Source organism: Melampsora larici-populina (assembly GCF_000204055.1).
Source record: "Melampsora larici-populina 98AG31 unplaced genomic scaffold MELLAscaffold_14, whole genome shotgun sequence".
NCBI classification, from domain to species: Eukaryota; Fungi; Basidiomycota; class Pucciniomycetes; order Pucciniales; family Melampsoraceae; genus Melampsora; species Melampsora laricis-populina.
Genome location: NW_006768778.1, coordinates 1,517,403 through 1,541,800, shown reverse-complemented (window position 1 = coordinate 1,541,800; position 24,398 = coordinate 1,517,403). Strand labels below are relative to the sequence as shown.

The following is a 24,398-nucleotide window of genomic DNA, read 5'->3' as shown; positions in this document are numbered from 1 at the left end:
CAATTGTCATATCTATTCACACACTTGGAGTAAACAGCCTCTACCATCTTATCAGACTGGATTCATCTCTGGTTTCTTTTGTAGGGTATGGACTTCTGACTTTCACTCAACATCTCACAATTATGGAGATTGACTTGCTTTTGCAAGTTTCCTCTACCCAATCTCCATAAATTGATAATCCAAAGCATATATCAAAGTTCTAAGGTCTTCATTGGAGGATATGAATATAAAAGGCTTTTTGAGAAATCAGCTAATTAGACGTTTTGATTCAATGCAATTTTTGGTGAAAGGATCAGTTCTATGTTTTACTGAAGCTTTGGATGTCTTCTAACTTCTGGGTCCACATTTTTCAGCAGATATCAAAAGATCTACAAGGAAGGGCAAACTGTGAGCCAAAAGATGGGCTCAAAATAAATTGTTCCATAACTTGGTGAAAATTAAGACAAGGGGCTCAGATTTTGGCTTTTGGCCAGATATTGGTTGGCTCGATGGTGTAGTGTGGCCTTTGAAATGGTGATAAAGGGTTGTCTTGCATGGTGGTCAAATGTGCAGCTCTCATATGAATTCTGAATTTTTATAAACACCTCAATAGAAGTGGTTGTGACCATGTTTTTTCATCAGACATTGTGACAGCTCCCAGAATCCAATCCATGGTCTGGGAGGCTGGATTGGATTCTGGAAGGCCTTTTCCTCATCATCACTATCATGCTACCTCCATCCCAAGGTCCAAGGGAGCAAGCATTGGTGTGGGAACAAGAAGGGGAGCAGAGGTGAGCTTAAAACCTTTTCACTTGGAAATTATCCCCTTGAAACAATCTAATACCACCAAGAGACCACTGATTGACTATCTGAAAGTGACCAGGAAAGACACTGTAATCTTGGCTGTGTGGCCTTCTTTTCAGACCAACACACAGCAGGCAAAATGTCCCTGTGGCCAATGGCATTTGGGCCCCTTGGAAAGCTTCAGGGACAGACCCTTCCAAGTGGTACACACTCTCCAAATCATGATAATGGATGAGCTATGGTTTCACTCATGAGAGGATGAACGGGAAATTGTGCATTCTGTGTGCTCTTGACAGTTTGGAAAATCAAAATATCAAAAGACCCTGTAGCAGTCTTTGAAAAAATCCAAGGTGGGGCATCAAGACTTTTCAGATCTTTCTCAAGAGTTCCACATTTAGGGCAACAATCAGTATCCACAATATATCAAATACAACCCAATATATATCATTGAAGCATAAGCAATAAATTTGGTTGAAATTTGCAACAAAACATCTCTAGAGTACCATCAATGTAAAAAACTTCAATTGAGTTTTTTTTTCAAATGTATGTTCTCCTCTGTGAACATACACTTTTGTAGACCACCCTGCATCAAAGGTTCTCTTTTGGGGGTCTGTTTGCAATCTCAAAAAGTACAAGTCCTGATGCTGATGCTTCAATTAGGTTATCCAACATATCAATTGTACAAGGTGATTCATGTCTCAAAACATGATTCAAGGAAAGTTTTTTGAAGGCAGAATATTGTGTTCCAATGAACAGCATTCAATGCATCCCACTGTGAGACTTGTATCAGTACAGTTTGAGATTATTTTCTTGCTGTTTTCCCTGGGAGGAAAACAAGTTTGTCCAAAGACATCAGTTTTCCTTCTTCCTCCTTCATCAACACCAACACTAGCAAAATTTGGTTTTGAGAATCATGAAATCATTTGCCTTCTGTCTCTTTATAATTTTGAAATTCTCTTCCTCAATCATATGCCCATATACACCACAATATAGATTGCATTCAGTACCAAGAAGTAATCCAAAGGAAATTGAAGTTCAACTTTATCAACCCTTTAATATTAAGCCTGATGCAACCTTGTCATCCAATTTAGAATCTATAAGTTTGATATCAACTAAAAATTCTCATCCAGTTCCTGATATCAATAGCTTTAAGAGCCTTCTCCGTGTGAATAGGAAGATCCCAAGATGGTGGTTTCTAGACATGTACTTGGAGGAATTGGCATCAAACTTGAGAATCTCATTCCCATTTCTTCAAGAAAAAATCAGGTCTGATGCATTCATGAAAGGTAAACAGGTTGAAAAGACAATTAACGATGCATTAGACATCCTTGAAAATTACCGCTTGGAATCAAAAGAAAGAATATGGGTGCTTGCTGTTTTGACTCATTTTCAAGAGTATCTACCCAAGGGTGATTTGAAGCCAATAGAAACAGACATGAACAAAGGACCCATAAGGAGTGCTGGCCTCCAGATTCATCTGACAAGGGGTATGAATTAATTTAATAACTTGATGCCATTGAGATATAGAAATAATTTTATGGATGACTGACAATTTTACTTTCTGAAATAGGATTAAATCTTATAAGCGCTAGTCAGGAGTTATGGAACTCAAAACAAGGCCGCAAACTTTTGGATATTGATTTGTGTAAGATTCTTCTCTCTTGATTCTTTTCTGTTTTTTGAAATCTTAATGACATATGTGTTTGATTTCAAAGCCCTGTCAGAGGCACTCTCAAAGTTTAAAATCATAAAATGGATCACAACCCAATTCAAGACAGATGGAGCCTCAAAATCATCCAAATTCCTGGTTGAGACTCATGATCTTCTACTTCAGGAAAGCTGTCCAATGAAGGAAGAAACAATGAGAACCCTTTTGTCAGGGTGCTCACGACATTTAGAAGAACAAGCTACAAGACCATGGGACAAAGAACTTGCCTACATGATACTCCATAAATATGAAAAAATCTATCCCGCAGGCAGAGATTTTGTGAGATTTATGAAATCACAAAATGGTTGTTTCAAGAAGGCATATGAGTCCAAAGAACTCCCACATATCATACATCACTTCCTGAAAAGGACATATCTTGGGCCTTTTCAGAACCCGCTGGAAGTTTTCCTCAAGGAAAAGAGTATGAACATGTATAGTATCAAACATTTAATTAAGTCTATAATTGGGATTAAGCACCAGTATCACAGATGGGAAACTATTGGATCTGAACAGCTGGCTAATCAGGAAGATTCAGTGATCCGCCTACTACAACACATTTCTACCCTCATTGATGGTGCCAAGTCATACCTTGAAGGTCTAGTGGATCATAGCAGTAAGTCGTCACTAGTCTCATTGATGGCTGCACCAGCTACACTAGAAACATTATCCCCACAGAATTCAGATAACCATCACTGAAAATTCCTCTTGTAGGTGACTCTCAAATGTGGACATTCAAGATGCCTGAACTTTCCCCAACTGGCCAACCATGTGTTATTTGTCAGCAAGACATGCACCAAGAGGATGATCTTGTCAATCTTCATTCTGAGGTAGATCATAAAATTCACATGGATTGTTGGCAAGTAAGTTAAAAGATTTTCAATATATACACAGCCAGAATGTCTACTCACAATGGGCCCTTCACAAATCTAACAAACAGAGGTTGTTGAAGAAGAATGGCACTAAATTTCCTAAATGCCCTATTTGTCGGGAGAAAATTGTGCTAAGCTCATCTTGAGGGGTGATTCAAAGATCAATCAGTGGATTATGTATATTTGTGTTGATAGTCTACAGTCATAGAAAAGCTTCTGTTGCAAAAACCACCGGTCAGAGTGGCCATAAAACTCATATTGCTTTGACAGAAAGTGCATGTATTTTCTTTTTGAACCCCAAATTTGATGAGGTTTGCGGATCCAGTTATGGAAGTTGGAAGGACCTCTGTTGCATCAAAAGCTGGTGATGATTCACTTCAGAGATGTTGGAGCTTGTAGAGTGGAAAACCATAGTTTATACCATCTGTCCATTCAAGTCTCACCAGACTTCTGCTACAACTTTTCCACTTGAATTATGAGTGAGCGGCTTGTGTTTGAAAAGCTGACTCTCTGTAGGGATATGGTAAAGACATGGACAAATGAAATGGATGGGAGACTTTATTACATGGTAGCTACTTGGAGAAAAGTGGGTTGACTGTGATGCTGAGTGGGATGCTTCCGTGAATATTGGGTTAGCTGGATATTGACGTGGTCCAATGAAATGCGAGTCTGAGGGGATATAATAGTTTTGTTACAATGCTTGTCAAGCAAACAAAAAAGAGAACAAGAAGAAATGGTACAAATGAAAAGAGATGTTCAACTGATTCCCAAATTTGTGAACAAAAAAGAACGATTTTTCACAAAAAAATAACCTCAAAGAATGAAAACATTAATCATCATAATACTCTAAAACTTCACCATTTTGATCTGAGATTTTTCCTCTTTTAACTTTTTCACCTTTAGATTTCATTAAATCAACAATATTTCGATAATCATTTTTAAAATTTGGATCATCTGACGTTGAATTATTTGTAAACCATGAAAGATGGTCCGCTAAAGAATCACAAACCCCCCCCAAAAAAATACAGCCGTTAGTTTCAAGTAAACAAGGGACAAGAGAAAAAGTAGAACTTACCTATCAAATGACGATTTTGACAAGCCGGACATTCGACTAAAACGATACCTTTTTCATAAGCTAATTTGGAGAACTCGTGATTATTAGTTGTATCACATGTTTTTGAAGTTTTTGCGTCTTTTGCTTTACATGTGAATTGAATTTTCATTCTTAAATTTAAATTGATTTGAGTTTTCAATGGTTCTGAGGATAGATTGGAATTGAATCGAAGTAAGTTGTTTGGCTTGGAATGGAAGAGGATTGGTCGAAGTAGATTGAGTGATTTGAGTATTGTCATTTCGAAATCGTTTGATGAAAGCAATGAGAGTTGAAATCAGTCTGATAAGTTTTTCTTGCTGAAGTCAAATTGTGTTTCGAAGGCTGGAGCTGTACCTGTGACACTGATCACCTGTGAAACCTTCACAGCTGTGACACGTCATCTTTCTTCCAAGACATCTTCGCATATGGCTCAATAGTTCCACTGCCAGGCGTACGAGATGGAGCGGTGGTCGCAGTGGAGCACCTGATAGCAAGCCGTGCATACAGAACAGTGGGAGGAATTTCAAACTATTAAATGGAGGCCATGGCACACCGCGGGCAATGCTGAATGGACGATATAAGTTCGACGCATGAAGTGGTGTTTCCTTGAAGGAAGCTCTCCAGAGAGTGTCTCGTTTTCACTAATTGAGCACGATATTCAGGATTCCTAGTATTCTTTTTTTACAATTTGGATTGTGTGGAAACTAGGATGCATACAGATTTGGGGAGCATTTTTTTGTTGAATGGGTCGCGCTATGTACATGTTGCCCTTTCATCCTAATTCCGGGATTCTAAATCTCAAGTCACCTCATCCCAAAGAACACACGAGGAAACGTAGGTGGGAGTGACGCTGAAATCATCACAAACAGGGTTTGATGTGTTTGTTTTGAAGGGGGTGAGTATACTTAGGATTTTGTGTTGAATGGGTTCAACCCGTACATGGGACATTGGTTTGAAGGCCTCAAAGGTTTATGTGATCAATTTTTAACGGTGCGACAGGTTGGAGCCCAATCTGTAGGCTTTCTTTGGTGATTACGCTTGAATATTTCACAATGCAGGTATAATATTGGAAAAATGAGATGATATGATGAATGAATACATGTTTGTAGAAGTAAGAAAAGTGTTTGCTCTAATATTGTGAAAACCTTTCGATAATGATCACTATTGTTTCAGCGGTGATAATGTGTACAAGAGCGACCATTGAGAAAGAGGTCGAAGAGGTGCACTCAACCTGGCCTCTCCCAAGTAGTGTTCTCGGAATGGATACGTGGTAGCGAGTACGAAGAGAAAAGTCCATAGTTTTCCTCCTCCGATTCGCTTTGGTATGTAGGGAATGATAGCTGGCTCAATGAGTACGCCAAGTGGTTGAAGCATGAAAAAGATGGCAGCACCAGGAAATGAAGTGATTGTATGTGGGTTAGAGTGTGGTGGTTGAGCCATTGCTAGGATGACTGTCATTCAGATCAAAAAGTTTTCATCGTCAGCCAGCTTGAAAACATTAGTCTTTCGATTCATAAAAAGGTCTAACTCAACTGTATTCGTGTAGCACTGCAGATGCGAGATAGATGCCGAGCAATCCAGCTAATCTTTGAAGTTTGGTAGTACCACCTAATTTCTTTGTAATCCAAACCAAAGGTTTCCCCCCAGCCATAACAAACATTCTCTTTAAAAGTGTATGCCAAGATTCAGCCCAAAACTCAGCAACAGAACTAGCACTCTGAGGTGAATGAAACATAGGTGGTAGATATAATGGATTGACTAATTCGAGAATTTCTTCTGGAAATTGAAGAAAACTCATAATAGTGTATGCAGCCTTAGAGAGAAGTGTAGAAAGGGTGAAACGAGTGTCCATTGTGCAAGCTAACATGGCACCGAAGCTGACCGAGTAAATAGACTCTGCGAGGATTTTCAGTCCGGGGAAGTTGGGTACCCCAATCGATAGGAGAGCTGAAGTTGGTGTTTTCAATGGGGAATCGCGGGTCAAGGTGATGAAGACGACTGCAATGTTCAAAGGAACGCTGATTCGTATGAAACGTTTGATTAGATAAGCAGTACTGAAAGTGTTGGCCACAGCAGCTGGTCCCCATGTGAAGTTGTACCCACGCATCCTGTGGATAAAGAAGAGATTTTGAGTCAATGAAGCGATTGCATAAATCTGAAAGAGCTCAAAGGCATACTAACGACGACAATTGAAGAAGTGTCCAAGTGATCAACTTGAAAGCATTACAAGGCTCATTCTCTTGATCCTTTTTGAAGGTCTCATCCTCTTTGTTTTTCTCCCATTGCAGTACTCCATCAATGGTCTTAAGGGGGCGCTTATAGTATGCACCGGAGGCGAATCCCCACTCTAAGCACTTCACAGCTGTGTAAAATGCCATTGCTGCCAATCCCATATTTTTCTGGTTGCTAAATTCCAGTGGGGTTTTGCAGTAACGAAAGGGAAGAGTAAGTGACCAAATCACGTTGATGGGTGTTAGACCCATTCGGGTCAACCGAGCAAGGTTTGAGTGAGCAAAAGTCGGGTGAAGTAATGCACACTGGCACATCACCAGGACGTATGGAAGAACTGATTGGAGTGTGATTGGTTGGCATTGTGAAGGTAGTCCGTCTTGAAAGGCTCCGTGTGAGAAGTGCTCGGATGTAAAGATATTTGAGGTGTTCATAAAGGACGACATGGTCTTACGCAAGCTATAAGCGGGCTGGTAATCTGTGTGATTGATACGCAGTGCAGGTGATGATATGATTGGATACGAAAGTTGGGGTATGGATGCAAGCTGTAGATCAGCTACACATATATAGCACTGTATATCGGGCTAAACAAGGGGCTGATGAGCACTTTGAACCCTGACGAGACCAGGCTCTGCAAGGGTACATTGAGTTCGGAACTCTCCAGAAACAAGTGAATCTCCGGCCTCCTATCGGTTCACCTGGTACGTCAGTCTGACTGGGACCATATTCTCTGAGTCATTATGGACCATCCGGAAGGAGCTTAAGACCTTAGCCAAGCTCGTCATGCCTGGTGAACTTTTCTTGAATAGAGCAGTTGCGTGGTACAAATCCAGTGAACTGCTCCATAAACGGGCAAAGTTCGAGTGAAATATGATGTAAGCTCCCTTGCCTGATGTATCAAGCTGAAAGAGGCGTGTCGATGCGGAAACCAGACTGAGCCAAAGCCCAAAGCTACCGGCCCGTATGTGAGTTTCTTGATCGACATATCAATAAGCCCTCATGACAACAGCTCAAACTCGCCAAATGATGATCCAGATTAGGTTGGCGAAGTCTGAGCTCCAGTGCACTCTCTGACCAGATCTCTGTCAAAAGCCAGGAAAACCACTCAAAACCTTGGCGCCGCGAGCATGGATGGAAAAGAAGTCGCGACAGGTGGCATCCTTTTGAAATTCCTCAAGTTACAGCCTCCGGATCACAACATGAGGGCTCCAAGATTTTTCACACTCAATCATCCTCATCGTTTTACTGCTTGTGATTGATGATGGTTCTGGGTTGAACGTCAGTCATTGGCATCGGCTAGCCCAATGAAGGCTCTCTTGAGTTTCGACTTGATTACTTCAATGTTGAATCTTGATATGGGAAACAACTACATACCTTTTCTGATGCTCCAGTATTGAAACTATCTGAGTCATGTGAACAAGAACACTCACAACTCCGCCTCGTGACCACATATAAGAAAAAGGTATGCGTTCGGCTAGAACAATCATACCGGCTGGATTGTAATCAGGGCTGATGACTTCATGCCCGGAGGAGGGCGATGAAGGCATTCTTCCAAGTGACAGCAAAGAGTTCCGTCTATCATGCTCATGAACAATTTGGGATCCAGTTCAAGAGCAGCACTTCTGAGCACCCCTATGTCGGTCTAAACTCTCACAACGTCTCTCACTTCACTCTTTTTGTAATCATACGCCCGAGCTCAAATCCATGTCAGGATGAGATAAATGATCGAAGCTGTGTAAGGTTTGAGCCTGTTGTCATGCTTGTCAAGTCCTGATCCCAACTTTCCTTTGAATTGTACGCCATTTTCAGCAAGAGAGAAACATGGCTGTCAAGTAACTTGGCTGAACAGAATCATGATCGACTCTGCGCACAAATTAGTTTCCTTTATCCTTCTCTAAATTTCAAGTTTGATGAAGGAAACTTTTGAAGCTTGAAGCACAGAATCACTTTGCCTTCATCATCCATCTTGTGATTCAGATTTAGCCATTTGTAACCATCTCAAAATCTCTGTGTTCGTATCTTTTTTTTTGAAGTTGGCTTCAAAGATATTGAAAAGGACCGAGCAGTCGTTTCATCCAGCCGTTGATGCAACGTTCTTTGATTCATTTGTATCGTCATTCCAAAAACTTTCATCAAGTGATATAAAAGACCCTCTGTGATCACATCCAATTTTATCTTTCCATCAGAACACATTATCAACTTTAAAACCTCTCTTATCTAAAACTTTGATCATCCAAATTAAAAGATCTTGAAATCACTTCGAATCTCACCCATCTCTATCACACACAAAAAATTGAATTATTTTACCTCACTTTCTCAACTTTCTCCATCAACTAAACTTCACGTCCTCCCCTTTTTTTAAAAAAAAAACTATCAAAAAAAATGCAATCATCAATTTCAATTGCTAGAGCTACTGCCACTTTACCTCGCAGTTGGATCAAAAACATCACCAAAGGTAGTTCCAACATCTCAGAGGCACGTTTGACCAAGAGACAAGAGGTTAGTCCATCTCATTTATCAACGATTCCCTTGAAATTTCAAGCATTATCCTAACCATCTTTGAATTTTTCTCTTTAGGGTGCCAATAAAATTAATCTCATCCTCCAAAAATACCTCCAACGTGGTATTGAACCTTCAACTGAATTACTAGACAGTTTAGATCCAACCAACTTAAGCTTTGAAGGAACTATCTCAGCATCATCATCATGTGCAGGATCTTTATCAGGAGCAATGATACTCGAACCAACTCCTCCAATGCCATCATCACCAAAACAACCCAAACGAAAACCAAAAAAGAATCAAATCGATTCAGAAAGATGTAAATTAATCAGAAAACAAACCAAACGACAATCAATCTTACCATCATTCTTTGAACCTAACCAACCGATCCCAGAAGTACCTAAACGACAACCGAAACTTCCAAGTTCAACCACCATTCCAACCAAACTAACGGTTGAAGCACTTTCAGCCCACAATCATCCCGTCAACGTTTTTCTAAATCCTACATATGAGAAACCTAAGATTCGAAAATCAATTTCATTTCAAACTTTACCTATCATTAGAATTATTAAACCTATACCTGAATGTTTAGATGATCATTCTAATCCATCTAGTAGGGATCCATTTTATTATGATCAAGTTTTGAAAAAGATAGATTTTTTTGAAGAACAAGAAAAGATTAATAAAAAAATTAAATTAGAAGAAGAGAAAGAGAATAGGGATAGAAGTGGGTCCCAAGGTAGCGTTGGATCTGGTAGTGTGACAGCTTGGTTTGCTGAACAATATCAGGATTGAAGATGAGAAGGAAATTCAAAGGATTGATATATACCTTTTTGATTGACTGTTTTTTTTAAATGTACTTTCGTATCAATGTTTTCAAAGAAAAAGGGTTGTATAATTATTCTCTTCATAACCCATCAATACCCATTTCTTCTCATTCCAATTTAATTTTCCCTCATCTGATTAACATGTCTTTCTCATTTGAATACATTCTGACTTTTTCATACCTTGTGTTCATTTTTTTAACTGATCCTTTCGAACAGTCTTTGGCTTTTGTTGATTAATCAGATTGATTTGATTGTATACTATTTTACTCATCTTTTGTTCCAAACAAATTACTCTACATGGTATGCCAAATCTGCTAAATATTTCAAGCAGATAATCATTCTTAATATATATCTGATAAGATCGATTCAACTCAAACTTACATTAATCTCACAAAAATGATCTGAATCGAAGTGTATTAATTTTGGAGAAAAAACTCACTCTTGTCTTGTAGATTATTCTCAGGTTTGCTCTTTCGTAAGCGATCAATAACAAGAGGTGAGTAGAATGAGTCTTTCAGATCCAATACCAAATTCAATCGAAATTAGTGATGACGCAGTCAATGAGTTTCTTTGAGGTGATGGAAGGAAGGTAAGATTATAAACAAATGAATTGGATTCTATATGATACTTGGATTTGATTGCTAATGAAAGTTGATCACGATTGAATAACCAAGCTTTACATGCCTTTTAGTTTCATAACACTAATCAGTTGAACTCTACGTTGTACTTCAATAGCGAATTTCATCCGATGTCTTTCACTTTTCAATCTACGACGTTTCAAATAAGGTTTCTCATACCGTTTATTAAGATAAATATCTTTTCTCAATCCAGCCGAATTGACCATAAACTGAACTCGTTTATAAGCTCTTTCCACATCCATCGTAGTAGCAGGTCTACTTAAGAAAGAAGTAGGAGGAATCCTCATCGTTCTCACCACACGTGAACTGGATGGTAATAATGGACCTGAATGTGATTGAACTTTCAATTTGGATGTTAATTCCCAAAGTTGATCTACTGTTGCTTTTTCATCTCGATTGATTTGATTAGAATCATCAAATCTTTTTAATTCTTGGATTTGATTTTGTCGACTTTGTGCTATTCGTTGAAAGATTGCACTGCCTACTTGAGGTGTTGAACGTGAGGTTGGATTTCTTTCTGGGTTGCTATTTGGGGTTGAAGGTTTACTTGGTTCACGAAGTTTGATGGTTTGTCCAGGTTTGGTTTGAGAAAATCCGAAGGGATCATCCGGGTTTCGATTGGTGAAAGTCAATGAGAAGAATCTAGAGCTAGATGCTATGGAGTTGGATTGAAGTGAAGTGAAAGCCTTTGGAGGTATCGGTAGAGTTGATTGGAGTGGTGACTTGAGCTTCGAGATAGCCCTAACGAAGGTCATGATGATGCTGTGGCACTCGAGGTTGCAGGTAACGATCACCCGGATTCCTGGACAAGTCAAAGCAAGCTTAGTGAGTTCAAACCATTTCTGACAGAATTTGTGGATCGACTCACTTGGAAATTGTTGATATCCTTTTCGACGCAGCTGAGCCTGATAGTGGAACAATCGGTGAGGGTTGATGGAAGAAAGCGAATGTGTGATGTTAAATGTTTAGTTCTGAGGTTTTGGACATTACCGATTAAGTCCACAAGTCACGTGAGTTGAGATTAAGCTGGTTTCAGTTTTTTGGTTGGTTTTGGACGAGATCGAGATTGATGAACTGTTGACCGTAAAACAACAAAACCAAAAAAGAACAAGAAACGAAGGAAAAGAAGTTCAAAGTCTCGATAAATTAGTAGAACGTTATTCTTTCTCTGAGGAATACTAGTGGTTTCATTCTTTCAAAATGTCGGCACCCGTAATGGTAATGAGTGCGTAACCATCATGAATGTTTCAAATGTCACCAAAAAACCGATGCTGATCAAGTTGTTTATAAATCTTCTGTCATGCTAGATGCGCCCTCGGCTCAACGTCAAAGTGGTCGAAAAGCTCAAATTTCTAATATCACTGCCGCAAAAACTGTGGCAGATGTGATCAGGACATGTTTAGGTCCAAAGGCGATGTTAAAAATGGTAAGCTAGCGAGGGTTCCTCAAACTCTCGTTCCCATGATTGGGTTGAATCATGATATGCAGTCATATTGATCCATATGATTATCATTCTGTTTAGATTCTCGATCCTATGGGTGGTATCTTGTTTGTGATCATCTTGCCGTTCGAAACCGTTTCAACAATTTCTGATACTTGGACACTTTAGGTTGACTAACGATGGAAACGCAATCCTACGTGAAATCGAGGTTGCCCATCCAGCAGCTAAATCTATGATTGAGCTGAGTCGTACACAAGATGAAGTCTGTCATTCGTTTTCTTCAACAAATATTGTCACTTGACTGGGTATTGACAGATTATCTTCAATTTTCTGTACAGGAATGTGGTGATGGGACAACTTCGATCATCATTCTTGCTGGCGAAATCTTGGCATCTGCTTTACCTCATCTAGAACGTAACATCCATCCTGTGGTCATCATTCGAGCATTCAAACGTGCATTGGCTGAGGCTTTGAAAATCATTGACAAGATTTCGATCACAGTTGATCTTAACAATGAAGAGGAAATGCTCAAGCTTATCAAAACTTCAATTGGTACGAAGTTTAGTAGTCGATGGAGTGGTTTGATGTGTAAATTAGCACTTCAAGCTGTTAGAACTGTTAGCACAGAAGAAAATGGACGTAAAGAAGTTGATATCAAACGATATGCCCGAGTTGAAAAAGTACCAGGTGGAGAGATTGAAGATAGTAGAGTATTAGACGGTGTGATGGTCAATAAAGATGTCACACATGCTAAGATGCGTAGACGAATTGAAAACCCTAGAATCATCTTACTCGATTGTCCATTAGAATACAAAAAAGGAGAAAGTCAAACAAACATCGAATTGGAAAAAGAAGGACAATATGAACGATTTTTGGATATTGAAGAAGAACAAGTTAAAGCGATGTGTGATAAGATTATCGAATTTAAACCCGATCTTGTGTTCTGCGAAAAGGGTGTCTCAGGTTTGTATTTTCTTAAAGAATTATTTTAAGCTTGCCTTCTTAAGCTGAAACGATATTTCTGTCCACAGATTACGCTCAGTATTGGTTTCAAAAGGCGGATATCTCTGCTATCCGTCGTGTTCGTAAATCAGACAATAACCGGATAGCACGAGCAACAGGTGCCACAATCGTTAACCGTGTCGAAGATCTACGTGACAGTGATGTAGGTACCCAATGTGGTCTATTCCACGTTGAAAAACTTGGTGATGAGTAAGTCAACAATGATTTATAATCTGATGAGAGACGAAAAGTTGATTCATTCATTTCGATCACTACTTAGCTATTTTACCTTCTTGACTAAATGTCAAGATCCAAAGGCGTGTACTATTCTTTTACGAGGTCCATCCAAAGATATCCTCCATGAGATCGACCGAAATTTAGCAGATGCAATGGCTGTTGCTCGTAATGTGGTTTTTGACCCACGTCTCGCTCCTGGTGGTGGTGCTACTGAAATGGCTATTTCAGTTGGCCTATCAGATAAAGCTAAGACTATTGAAGGTGTCGAAGGTTGGCCTTTCAGAACGGTCGGGGAGGCAATGGAAGTGATCCCAAGAACCTTGATTCAAAACTGTGGTGGTAATACGATTCGACTCTTGGCGAAACTTAGAGTATGTGTTTGATTCTCTCTTTGTCTCACAAACTTGATAAGAAGTTGAATGAATAAATCTTCTTTGAAATAACAGGCCAAGCATGCCGCCGGTGAACACGAGTTCGGGATTGACGGTGATACAGGTGTAATCACTGATATGAACACGATCGGGCTCTATGAATCAGCTGCTGTCAAGATTCAAATCATGAAGACTGCTATTGAATCGGCTTGCTTGTTACTTCGAGTGGATGATATTGTTTCTGCCAAGTAAGCATATAGCCCCCTAATGAATGTTTAGAAGATATTATCTCTGACGATATATTTTACTTTACAGACGACCAAGACAGGAAGGTGGCGGTGGACCACAAACGATGCCAACGGGTGGTGGTGGAGAAGGTGGAGAAGGTCCCGAACAGTAAAAAAGGTTGTTATATGCCTTTGGTCAATCTATTAAACTTAAAGCCATCCTGCTCAGATATATTCCATATATAATCAAAAAACATCGTGCACTTGCTTGGTCTTTATATACTTTGCGCTTTTCTTTGTTGAAAGTACTACATGTTGGTTCATGACTAGAGCCTACAAACCTTCCTTTGCCATCTACAAGGCTGCCTGAAAACGATTAAACTATGGGGCAGTTCAAGTGATGAGATGCCTCTGAGATCGGCAGGCGGCTGGATATATGAACGTAGTTATTTAACCTTCATAACACATATGTATGTACGTCGCCACTTTCTGATCCCCACTTCCGTCGGCAGTTTCATGGACCCACTTTCGGAACCTTGAGGGCGACTGGTCGGTGAGGTCGAGAGGGGCGCATACTTCCACTTCGAGCAGGTATGAGTTTCCTTTGTACCGCTGCGCATGGAGCAATCATATCGAAGTTTACCGTGTCCACCTGGTTATCTGTAAAGTCCAGCTCCTTCCGGGTGGTCAGGAATGCCACATGAGGCCACATTAGATTCCATTTACATGAGCCAGGTGCATCAACAGGAGGCTGTTGGAAATTTCAAACTCCATGTCCCCTGCCGGAGCCTCGTTTCGTCAGTGTCCATCAGCTTTATGTGTAATCCGATCACGGTAGTGTTTCAAGGTATAAATGGGCAGCTCATGTAGCTCCATAGCGTATCAATAGCAAATACCACATAGACCATTATAGCCTCACCGAGACCATGTCGTCATCTATGAACACATCAAATACCTTCCTCTCCGAGAGCTTCCCACACGTAATATTTCAAGAAGGATTGCCTTCACAATGTAAACCAGTCGTGTTTCAAGCATTTTTTCCATACGTCCTAGTGTTGTGGCAGTGTGCATTACTTCACCCGACTTATGCTCATTCAAATCTTGCTCGGTTTATTAGAATCAGTCTAACACCTATCAACGTGATGTGGTCACTCACTTTTCCCTTTCGATATTGTATTACTCCACTGGAATTGAGCGGACAGAAAAATATGGGATTGGCAGCAATGGGAATTCTTACGGGTGTGAAGAGCCTGGAGTGGGGATTCGCCTCCGGCGCGTATTATAAGAGACCCCTCAAAACTATTGATGGAGTACAAGGATGGGAGAAAGTCAAAGAGGACGAGACGTTCAAAAAGAAACAAGAGGATGAGCCTTGTAGTGCTTTCAAGTTGATCACGTGGACACTTCTCCAATTCACATCGTCAGTATTCCTTTGAACTTTATCAGCTTCATGCAATCAATTAATAAAATTCCTTTCTTTCGTCGAAAGCATGCGCGGGTTGAACTTCACATGGGGACCAGCTGCTGTGGCCAATACCCATAGTATCACATATCTAGTCAAACGACTACTTAAAATCACCGTCCCTATGAACATCGCGATCGTCTTTATCACTTTGACGCGCGATTCACCATTGAAAACACCAACTTCAGCTCTTCTATCGATCGGAGTTCCAAAATTTCCCGGAATGAAGATCCTAGCCGAAACCATTTATTCACTCAGTTTTGGTGCATGGTTAGCTTCCACCATAGATTCTCGATTCACACTTTTCACACTACTCTGTACGGCATTATACAAGATTATGAGTATTTTTCAATTTCCAGTAGAAATACTTGATTTATTTAATCCATCATACCTACCACCTTTATTCAATTCACCACAAAGTGCTAGCTCTGTTGCTGTATTTTGGGCTCAATCTTGGCATACACTCTGGAAGAGAACTTTTGTTGTGTCTGGTGGAAAACCATTGGTTTGGATTACAAAGAAATTAGGTGGTACTCCGAAACTTCAAAGATTAGCTGGATTGATGGGTATCTATCTCGCATCCGCTGTGCTACATGAATATCGTTGAGTTTGAACTTTTCATTTCGAAGAATGTTTTTTTACATTTGTTTATGATGTTTTTTTGATATGATCCACAGTGGTGTTTGCTCTGGCTCAACCTCCACACTCTAATCCTCATACAATCACCTCATTACCTGGTTCTGGAATCTTTTTTATGCTTCAACCTCTTGGTGTACTGATTGAACCAGCAATTATACCTTACATACCAAAACGGATTGGAGGAGGAAAACTATGGACCATCCTCTTCTTAGTTGCTACTAGTCATTCATTTAGGGAACAGTACTTGGGAGAAGGTAGATTAAGTAGTTCTTTTAGACCACTTTCTCAATGGTCATTGTTATACACCTTATCACCAGTTAAACAATAGATTTCATGAAGCAAAATTTCACTTTGTTTCACTTTGTTTCACTGATCTACGTAGATAATCAGCTTCAATCTATTGTTAGAGCAGTGAAAGGAATGCATAAACTGACAGCCATTCTTATGTATGTTCAAATTCTCATGTTTCTGTGTCTTAGCGATTGTACAAATTTTCTCGAAGCTCGTCTGATTATCTCTCTCTCTCTTCTCACTTTGGATTTGTATGAGCTCTACTCCAATTTTGCAATTTGTTTTCCTTTGAAGGATCTTTCTATCCTTCTTTTGATTCTTTTCCTTTTTTACAACTCTAAACCCTCTGTTTCATTTGTCTTTGTCACTGCCGAAATCGTTATCTACCGTCCGAAATATTCGCACCTACAGCTATCTAAGATCGCCATAACGTCATTAGCCGTGGTTTTGCTCAGCAGAAATAGCATTAGAAGTGTTGTTAGGATTTCAGGTGATGGTGTTCGAATTGTCTCAAAACAAATTTCTATCCTTTTCATCTCAACGATTTTTTGTGTTTTTTATCTGTACTTGTAAATGCTCTATCATATCATAGAACACGGTCCAGTGCAATTCGAAGTTACACGATTTTGCCCAATTTGACGACCCCTAATGTTTCCGGTCATAGTCTTTCACGGGGAACCGATCGGGGTGCAAATCTGGCTGCTGAGTCTTTGGCTTTCCTGAACCTGAATCTTGAATCTGAAGTTATGAACCTGAAAATAACCTCTGTTGTAAGTAGCCTGAGAGACTGTCAACGTGTGCGGCACGACTGCGGCGCGTCCTAGCCTACAATGTATATAAACGTATATCCATCTTTCCTGTTGGACTCGGAATCGAGGTCTTTACCATATCGAGGCGTACATAGTCCGATCACTGCAGTGTTTTGATCTATATATTTGTACTGCCTATTCGTGTGCCATACCACCGATCCTCGACATTTCTGCGTCTCTGTCGCGCGTCTATCGCACACATCAGCCCCCTTAAAGCCTGCCATAAATCATGCCATCATCCATGGACACCTCAAATACCTTTCCATCCGGGAACTCGTCACACGCAACCTTCCAAGACGGACTGCCTTCACAATGCAGACCAATTGCATTTCAAACATTTCTTCCATACGCCCTGGTGATGTGCCAGTGTGCATTACTTCACCCGACTTTTGCTCATTCAAATCTCGCTCGGTTGATACGAATCAGTCTGTCACCTATCAATGTGATATGGTCCCTCACTCTTCCCTTCCGATACTGTTTCATTCCACTGGAATCGAGCGCTGGGATAAACTTGGGATTGGGATTATCTGCAATTTATACGGCTGTGAAATGCCTAGAGTGGGGATTCGCCACCGGCGCGTACTATAAGCGGCCCATCGCAACTATCAATCGAGTACAACGATGGGAGAAAGTCAAAGAGGATGAAATTTTCAGAAAGAAACAGGAGGATGAGCCTTGTGGTATATTTAAGTTGATGACATGGACACTTCTTCAATTGACATCGTCAGTATGCTTTTGAACTCCATCAGCCTCAGCCTCATGCGATCACCTCATTAACTCTAATCAAAAAAACTTTTTTATCAACAGAGTGCGTGGGTTGAACTTCACATGGGGACCCGCTGCTGTAGCCAACAACCTCAGTACCGCATATCTGATGAAACGTTTCATTCGAATCAGTGTCCCTTTGAACATCGCAATAGTCTTCGTCCTTTTGACCCGCGATTCACCATTGAAAACACCAACGTCAGCACTTCTATCAATCGGGGTACCCAGCTTCCCCGGATTGAAGATCCTGGCAGAGTCCATTTACTCTTTCAGCTTCGGTGTGATGATAGCTTGTCTTTTCGATACTCGTTTCACCTTTTGTGCACTGATTTGCACGGCCTTACACAAAATCATGAGTTTTCTTCAATTTCCAGAAGAAATTCTTGATTTAGTCAATCCATTGTACCTACCACCTATATTTCATTCACCACAAACTTCAAGTTCCGTTGCTGAATTCTGGGCTGAAACTTGGCATACATTCTTAAAGAGAACTTTTGTTGTGGCTGGCGGGAAGCCTTTGGTTTGGATGGCACAGAGATTAGGCGCCACTACAAAATTTCAAAGGTTAGCTGGATTGCTTGGTATTTTTCTTGCATCTGCAGCGACACACGAATATAGTTGAGCTCCATCTTTTCATTCATTAAAGAGTTTGTTTCACATTTGCTGACCGTGAACAATTTTTGATTTGAATAAAAGTCCTCCTAGTAATGGCTCAACCACCACACTCCAATCCACATACAATCACCTCATTACCCGGCTCTACAATCTTTTTCATGCTCCAACCCCTTGGTATACTCATTGAACCATCTATCATCCCTCACATACCAAAACGGATCGGAGGAGGAAAACTATGGACCATCCTATTCTTAATTGCTACCTGTTATTCATTCAGAGAACAATACTTGGGCGAAGGTAGAGTTGTTGCTACTCTTAGGCCCCTTCCAAAATGGTCCTTGTTGTACGCCTTATCACCTTTGAAAGAATATGTAGGGTTCAACACACTATATCAATAATTTTCCAATCAGCTCATATTCATTGCCATATCAGGTCATCTAATCTTTCTGATATGACACATTGTGCAGTCTGTTCCACTTGATGATCATAACTGATGATCTGATAAATAGACAACAATTATCACCCGGCATATATGTACATATGTCAAGATTTGACTCACTCGTCGCAGCTCTCGCCCTGAATTTTGAAATAACCTGCAAGGTCATCTGATCATATATTTCCCTTTGTACTTTGATATACAATCTCTATTTTAATTTCCAGCTTCAAGATCTCTTGTTTCATTTCAAACTTTTCTTATCATTACAAGTCTGAGTCTGACCCTTGGTGTCACTCCAACCTCTCATTTATTTTGTCACTGTTTGATTACTAATCTTATGCGAACAATTCTCAATTCAGTGTTTGGATTTCTTTTGAAAGATACACTCATTTTTGTGATGTCTTGGGGATATCCCAAATTCCTTTAAAGAGTCCTTGTCAAAACAAGAAGGAAGTGAGTGTTTGTTTCAAAAAAGCTCCTTAACCTACTTCTAGGACTCTTCAAAAACTTGAGATATGTTGGTGTAGGAGGACATCCAGAGAAGCTCTCCTGAGTCCAAAAACTCTATCAAGATATGCAGGGAAGATGCTGTGTGCACCGCCATGAAGGTGGTAGGATGAAAAATGTAGAGGAGGAAAAGAGCTCTCTTACGCTTAGGAAACCAAGTCTGATATATATTGCAGAGCTTTTTGCCACACACTGTATAACGGTTCATATGTCCAACTTCCAATTTGAGAATGCGCGTTTGATTCCCTCAAGATGGATCTCAACTGAGCATTTCAAGGTATTGCTCCCTTTAAACATTTTACTTCAGGTTAATGTTACATTTCAAGCTGCATTACTACAGTACCAATCACCGTAACTCAGGCTTATGAGCCAGTTGTGAGGCTCTCTCGTTGTGATCAAAATTTTCTTCTGGTCATCAGCCATGACATCTAGAATATAATCCCATATAATCCCATAGCCCCTTTTCTTAGTATGATTACCATGCTCATTATCCTCTTCATGACGCATTAGGATATTTCAATGGTCGTACCCTTTTTGCTGAAACCAATAAAGTTTTGGGTATCAACTTACCATTGACAGCAAGTGAAGAGGTCAAATATTTGAGCCAATGCTTTCGATTTTCAAGCATAAATGCTAATCCCAACGATGCTCCCACTGTTTCACGTCTTCTAATATGAAACCTATGAGATAACCAAAAGACTGTACCAGCATATGGAGAAAGACCATGAAACTCTTTGTCAAAGAGTTTCTCGTTATTTAGCCTTTTAGTGTTTCCGATCAATGGTAAGTATTCAAATGGAGTGTCTGGAAGTGCTGCTAATGTTTTAATGAACCATTGGTAACCATCACGAACGTCTTCTTCCATATTTGTATGCAAACCAATAGACGATACAACTTCAGAACAAATGGTTACGATGTCTAAAAAATTATCCAAAAGTTCCTTCATATTGAGTTCGAGATATGGTATATGTTCCGTTTTGATACGATTTACTGAGAATAAGTCTAAAAATTTCTTAATTTCAGGTTGATATCCATCAATTATATCTCTAGCCTTAGGTAAAATGGATTGATGATTGTAGCTTGATCCAAGTTTCACTACACCAAGTTTTGCATCGTCTTGTAATAATATCTCCTTTTTCAAACCTTCTCGATGCCAACTTTTTCCATAATATTTTGCTATAGATTTAATGTTTGATTGGTGAATTTCAAGATCCACTGGATCATCAGACATATTTCCTTCGTGGTCATGTTCTTTGAGTTTTGAAATATGATTTGGTTCAGAGTCAAGTTCAGGAGTTGTATGGGGTTCGAATTGTAGCCATGAGGGCTGCTTATTTGGGGGGTCTGATGAGGCCGAGATAGGAAGGTCGGTATGTATGGACGGGCGATACCTTTGTACTTGACTGATAAATCCTTCTTTGGCATCAAATGAAGAAGGATTCTGGCGAGTTTTGTGTTTTGAAGATTGAAATTCAACTTCTTCCGTCGTGAATGGACGCTTGAGCTGTCCTGATCTGAACAATTGTCCGGGCGTCGGGTGATCTTCTTGAAAATGAGTCGCCGGTGATAAAAACTGAAGGAGTGGGTTGGGATCGGATGCACTTGGAGAATCTCGTAAACCACTGTAGACCGATCAAGGATTAGAAAAAGGTTTTCATTCCTCATCAAACCCAGTCAGAACCACTGACTAGTTTGGCGACGACTCTGACGCCAGCGTGGCCTCTGAGATAGGTAATGTAGGCCATGTGCTTCGAGGCGTGCCGTGGGCAACATGATCTGAAGCGTCTTTAAAAGTTTCGTGAGGCCGTCCTGCGTTTTCAATAGAAGAGATCGCTTGAGAAACGGGATAGTGCGATGAAGTGTCGTGTAAAATTGCTGCGGGCTCTTTGTTCAAAGTTTGAGAGTCAAAAGAAAAGTTTTCATTTTCATCAAGCATACGAGCCAAATCACTGTCCAAAAATGCTATCGGATGCTCGGCAGGAATATGGTGGCCTGATGATGATTGCGAGAATTGATTGTGAGGTGAAGTCGAAATGGCCAGAGGGTCACGATGGTAGGTAGTTTGCACTTCTGAGTGACCCCTGAGCCCTGTGACGCTGTTGTAGGGACTACTTGAATGAAAGCCATCATTGTGTAGATCTCCATCGAAGTCAGCTGCGCTGAGCTGGTCGAGCCACGACCGCAGATCTGGCTTGATTCCTGGAAGCTCGCCCATTACATGGTTTAATTCGCTGTAGTGCCCTGGGCTCTCGAGTTGATCTTCAAACCATGTTCCTTCTGCGATGTTTTTCGTATGTGCGTCGGATGAAGGAGCATTGAAGAGATGCGTGTCTGGCCAATGAGGTTCCATCTGTGAACCAGAACGCCATACATTTGACGGATATCTAGTTTCCAATTCCGATCGAGAAACTTCTTGTTGATGGAGTGGCGGATCGTGTTCCGTAAAGTGAGACCATGACTTTGCATAGCTTTCCGTGGTAGAAACAGGACGACCTATGATCTTGGATAAATCCGAAACGCCCATAGCGGTCAGCAAAACAGGCCAATCGAACATCAATATCATAGTCTGAAATGACTTCATGTTGGATGGATCCGCGGTCGAGTTGCTCAATGCCTGATCTTGCCTGATTCGAAGTGCCTGTTGATCGTGATTTTCGAGAGCATTCGAGCCTACCCCCGAGTCAAAGTGGACATCGCGAAAAACATGGTGCCTACCCCTTGTAGCGAGCAAGTTTTGTTTCAGAATCTCAAGGCAGATTTTGAAGCCATACCTATTACCCACTACCCAAGCCAAAGTGAATCAAACCGATACATTATCCTCATCTGTCATTAGCATAACGAGACCAAACTTTGAAACAAACCACCTGCAGTAACTCAGAAGGGAAGCTCAAGAAAAAGCAGAGATCCAGGTGAGGCAGCTTCATTCAGAAGATCATTCAATTTGATTCATAAAGACCATGTCAGTGAGTTTTAAGTAAAAGCCATCAGCAATGATCTGAACCTGAAATTATCCAAGTCCCTCGCTGCGCTCGAAGCGGACGAGAAGCAGCGACTCGCGAGGGACTTGTTAACCTGAACCCAATCCATCATCTTTTTTTCCTTTCATCTCCTGATGCATGTCATTTTTGTGCACAGCTGTGAAATGCTTCGAGTGGGAATCAGCCTCCGACGCGTACTAGACGGGACAGGACGTGTCCCATCATACTTTCATATGACTCTTGAAGGCGTCCAACGATGGGAGAAAACCAAGGAGGATGAAACCTGCAAAAATGATCAAGAGAATGAGCCTTGCTTCCTAACTTAACTAAGATCCCTCTGCCTCGTGAGCGAGCCCTTACTTCCAGGTTGATCGCGTGGACATTCCTTCAATTACTATCATCAGAACATCTTTGAACTCTATCAGTCTTACATCACATTGACCCAAAATATCTCTTTTTTGTCGACAGAATGCGTGGGTTAAACTTCACATGGGGACGAGCTGCTATGGCCCTCAGTACTGCATATCTGATCAAACGTTTCCTTCCAATTGCCGTTCCTATGAACATCGCAATTGTCTTTATCACCTTGACTCGAGATTCACCACTGAAAACACCAACTTCAGCTCTTCGATCAATCGGGGTACCTAATTTTCCCGGATTGAAGATCCTTGCGGAGTCCCTTTACTTTCTCAGCTTTAGTATATGGTTAGCTTGCCTCATAGATATTCGCTTCACCTATCATACACCGGTCTCTACGGCGTCACAGAAGATAAAGAGTCTTCTTCGATTTCCGAAAGCAATACGTGATTCGGTCAACCCATTGTACCTACCACCCATGTTTCATTCACCTCAGCGTGCTAGCTCTGTTGCTCAACTTTGGTCTGAATGTGGGCATACACTCTTCAAGAGAGGTTTCGTTGTGGCAGGTGGAAAACCTTTGGTCTGGATGACTAAGAGATTAGGCGGTAAAACGAAACTTCAAAGATTAGCTGGATTGATTGGTATTTATCTTGCATCTACTGGGCAACACGAACATGGTTGAGTTTAGTCTTATTCAAAGACTCATTTTTTTACATCGGCTGACAATGAACACTTTTTGATCTGCGTATCCCAGTAATGCCTCGGCCTTCGCGATCTAATCCACGTACGATTACCTCGTTACCTGCTTTTGAAATCTTTTTCATGCTTCAACCTCTAGCTGTACTCATTGAGCCATACATACCAAAGCGGCTAAGACGGACAAAAGTATGGAACTCGCTCTTCTTACTTGCTACTACTTATCCGTTTAGAGAACAATACGCGGGAGGGGGTAGATCGTCTACTCCCCTTCGACCTCTTTCTCAATGGTCATTCCCAGATAGGGCTAAGCGGCAAGAACCATTTAATCGGATTTCTTTCAAAAAAGATCGCCTAAGTCGCAAAACTCATTGAACTTACAAACTGAGATAATTCTGGAGTTCTCTCATTGTCAATTCTTCGAAATGGTGTACAACAGATCATTTTTCAAAGTTCTTATTGTTATTTTTATTTTTCACAGTAGTAAGATAAAGACTGCTAGATTTATTCATTTGGTTGTATTTACAAAACACTCAGTCCTTGGTTTGTTGCTTCTTACCTCTTATAACTCAACACACATGTATCCCCGCTGAAATAATAGTGACCATGAATCATAGTTCAGTGTTGGATGTAGCTTTGTTTTTTAGTTTTGGATAGGTAATTGGATGCAGAATCTCATTCAATCTGTTCAATATCAAACATCGTGAATAATCCGAGCGTAACCACCAACAAACCTAAGCTCGACTATTGAAAAACTTAACATCCATCAGAGAACTGAACATCCATCAGAAAACTGAACATCCATCGGGAAACTGTTCGTTCATCAGGCCTTCATTCAGAATAAATTTGGTTTCACAAGTTTCCAGAAACGCATCTAACCTGATATTCAACAAATTGAATCCTATCCTAGATGCTT

At 40.5% G+C, this 24,398-nt stretch overlaps 10 protein-coding genes across 10 annotated transcripts; 6 read left to right on the top strand and 4 right to left on the bottom strand.

The window, feature by feature from the left end:
• Positions 1–2,644: 2,644 nt before the first annotated feature.
• MELLADRAFT_62499 (uncharacterized protein) lies at positions 2,645–3,506 on the top strand (the record flags this gene model as incomplete). Its single annotated transcript, XM_007408971.1, has 3 exons — positions 2,645–3,104; positions 3,203–3,351; positions 3,429–3,506. The coding sequence occupies 3 exons, from the start codon at positions 2,645–2,647 to the stop codon at positions 3,504–3,506; spliced, it is 687 nt and encodes a 228-aa protein (XP_007409033.1).
• Positions 3,507–4,189: 683 nt separating this feature from the next.
• On the bottom strand, positions 4,190–4,583 carry MELLADRAFT_85564 (uncharacterized protein; the record flags this gene model as incomplete). The annotated part of the gene is made up of 2 exons (XM_007408951.1): positions 4,190–4,353; positions 4,436–4,583. The coding sequence occupies 2 exons, from the start codon at positions 4,581–4,583 to the stop codon at positions 4,190–4,192; spliced, it is 312 nt and encodes a 103-aa protein (XP_007409013.1).
• A 1,031-nt stretch (positions 4,584–5,614) lies between these two features.
• Positions 5,615–7,128, bottom strand: MELLADRAFT_105734 (uncharacterized protein; the record flags this gene model as incomplete). Its single annotated transcript, XM_007408950.1, has 3 exons — positions 5,615–5,904; positions 5,987–6,561; positions 6,635–7,128. 3 exons carry the CDS (start codon positions 7,126–7,128, stop codon positions 5,615–5,617), a joined length of 1,359 nt encoding a protein of 452 aa, XP_007409012.1.
• Positions 7,129–9,056: 1,928 nt separating this feature from the next.
• On the top strand, positions 9,057–9,976 carry MELLADRAFT_77557 (uncharacterized protein; the record flags this gene model as incomplete). The annotated part of the gene is made up of 2 exons (XM_007408972.1): positions 9,057–9,181; positions 9,260–9,976. 2 exons carry the CDS (start codon positions 9,065–9,067, stop codon positions 9,974–9,976), a joined length of 834 nt encoding a protein of 277 aa, XP_007409034.1.
• Positions 9,977–10,684: 708 nt separating this feature from the next.
• MELLADRAFT_85562 (uncharacterized protein) lies at positions 10,685–10,933 on the bottom strand (the record flags this gene model as incomplete). The annotated part of the gene is made up of 1 exon (XM_007408949.1): positions 10,685–10,933. One exon carries the CDS (start codon positions 10,931–10,933, stop codon positions 10,685–10,687), a length of 249 nt encoding a protein of 82 aa, XP_007409011.1.
• A 798-nt stretch (positions 10,934–11,731) lies between these two features.
• Positions 11,732–14,267, top strand: MELLADRAFT_74672 (uncharacterized protein; the record flags this gene model as incomplete). The annotated part of the gene is made up of 9 exons (XM_007408973.1): positions 11,732–11,871; positions 11,954–12,072; positions 12,169–12,194; positions 12,256–12,349; positions 12,426–13,050; positions 13,119–13,299; positions 13,370–13,697; positions 13,773–13,945; positions 14,013–14,267. The coding sequence occupies 9 exons, from the start codon at positions 11,847–11,849 to the stop codon at positions 14,095–14,097; spliced, it is 1,656 nt and encodes a 551-aa protein (XP_007409035.1).
• Positions 14,268–14,850: 583 nt separating this feature from the next.
• MELLADRAFT_105730 (uncharacterized protein) lies at positions 14,851–16,353 on the top strand (the record flags this gene model as incomplete). Its single annotated transcript, XM_007408974.1, has 3 exons — positions 14,851–15,344; positions 15,414–15,988; positions 16,064–16,353. 3 exons carry the CDS (start codon positions 14,851–14,853, stop codon positions 16,351–16,353), a joined length of 1,359 nt encoding a protein of 452 aa, XP_007409036.1.
• Positions 16,354–17,354: 1,001 nt separating this feature from the next.
• MELLADRAFT_105729 (uncharacterized protein) lies at positions 17,355–18,903 on the top strand (the record flags this gene model as incomplete). Its single annotated transcript, XM_007408975.1, has 3 exons — positions 17,355–17,848; positions 17,933–18,507; positions 18,587–18,903. The coding sequence occupies 3 exons, from the start codon at positions 17,355–17,357 to the stop codon at positions 18,901–18,903; spliced, it is 1,386 nt and encodes a 461-aa protein (XP_007409037.1).
• Positions 18,904–19,431: 528 nt separating this feature from the next.
• Positions 19,432–22,372, bottom strand: MELLADRAFT_62494 (uncharacterized protein; the record flags this gene model as incomplete). The annotated part of the gene is made up of 4 exons (XM_007408948.1): positions 19,432–19,640; positions 20,019–21,070; positions 21,137–22,086; positions 22,310–22,372. 4 exons carry the CDS (start codon positions 22,370–22,372, stop codon positions 19,432–19,434), a joined length of 2,274 nt encoding a protein of 757 aa, XP_007409010.1.
• Positions 22,373–22,895: 523 nt separating this feature from the next.
• On the top strand, positions 22,896–24,139 carry MELLADRAFT_105727 (uncharacterized protein; the record flags this gene model as incomplete). The annotated part of the gene is made up of 3 exons (XM_007408976.1): positions 22,896–23,463; positions 23,541–23,735; positions 24,084–24,139. The coding sequence occupies 3 exons, from the start codon at positions 22,896–22,898 to the stop codon at positions 24,137–24,139; spliced, it is 819 nt and encodes a 272-aa protein (XP_007409038.1).
• Between the last annotated feature and the right edge of the window lie 259 nt (positions 24,140–24,398).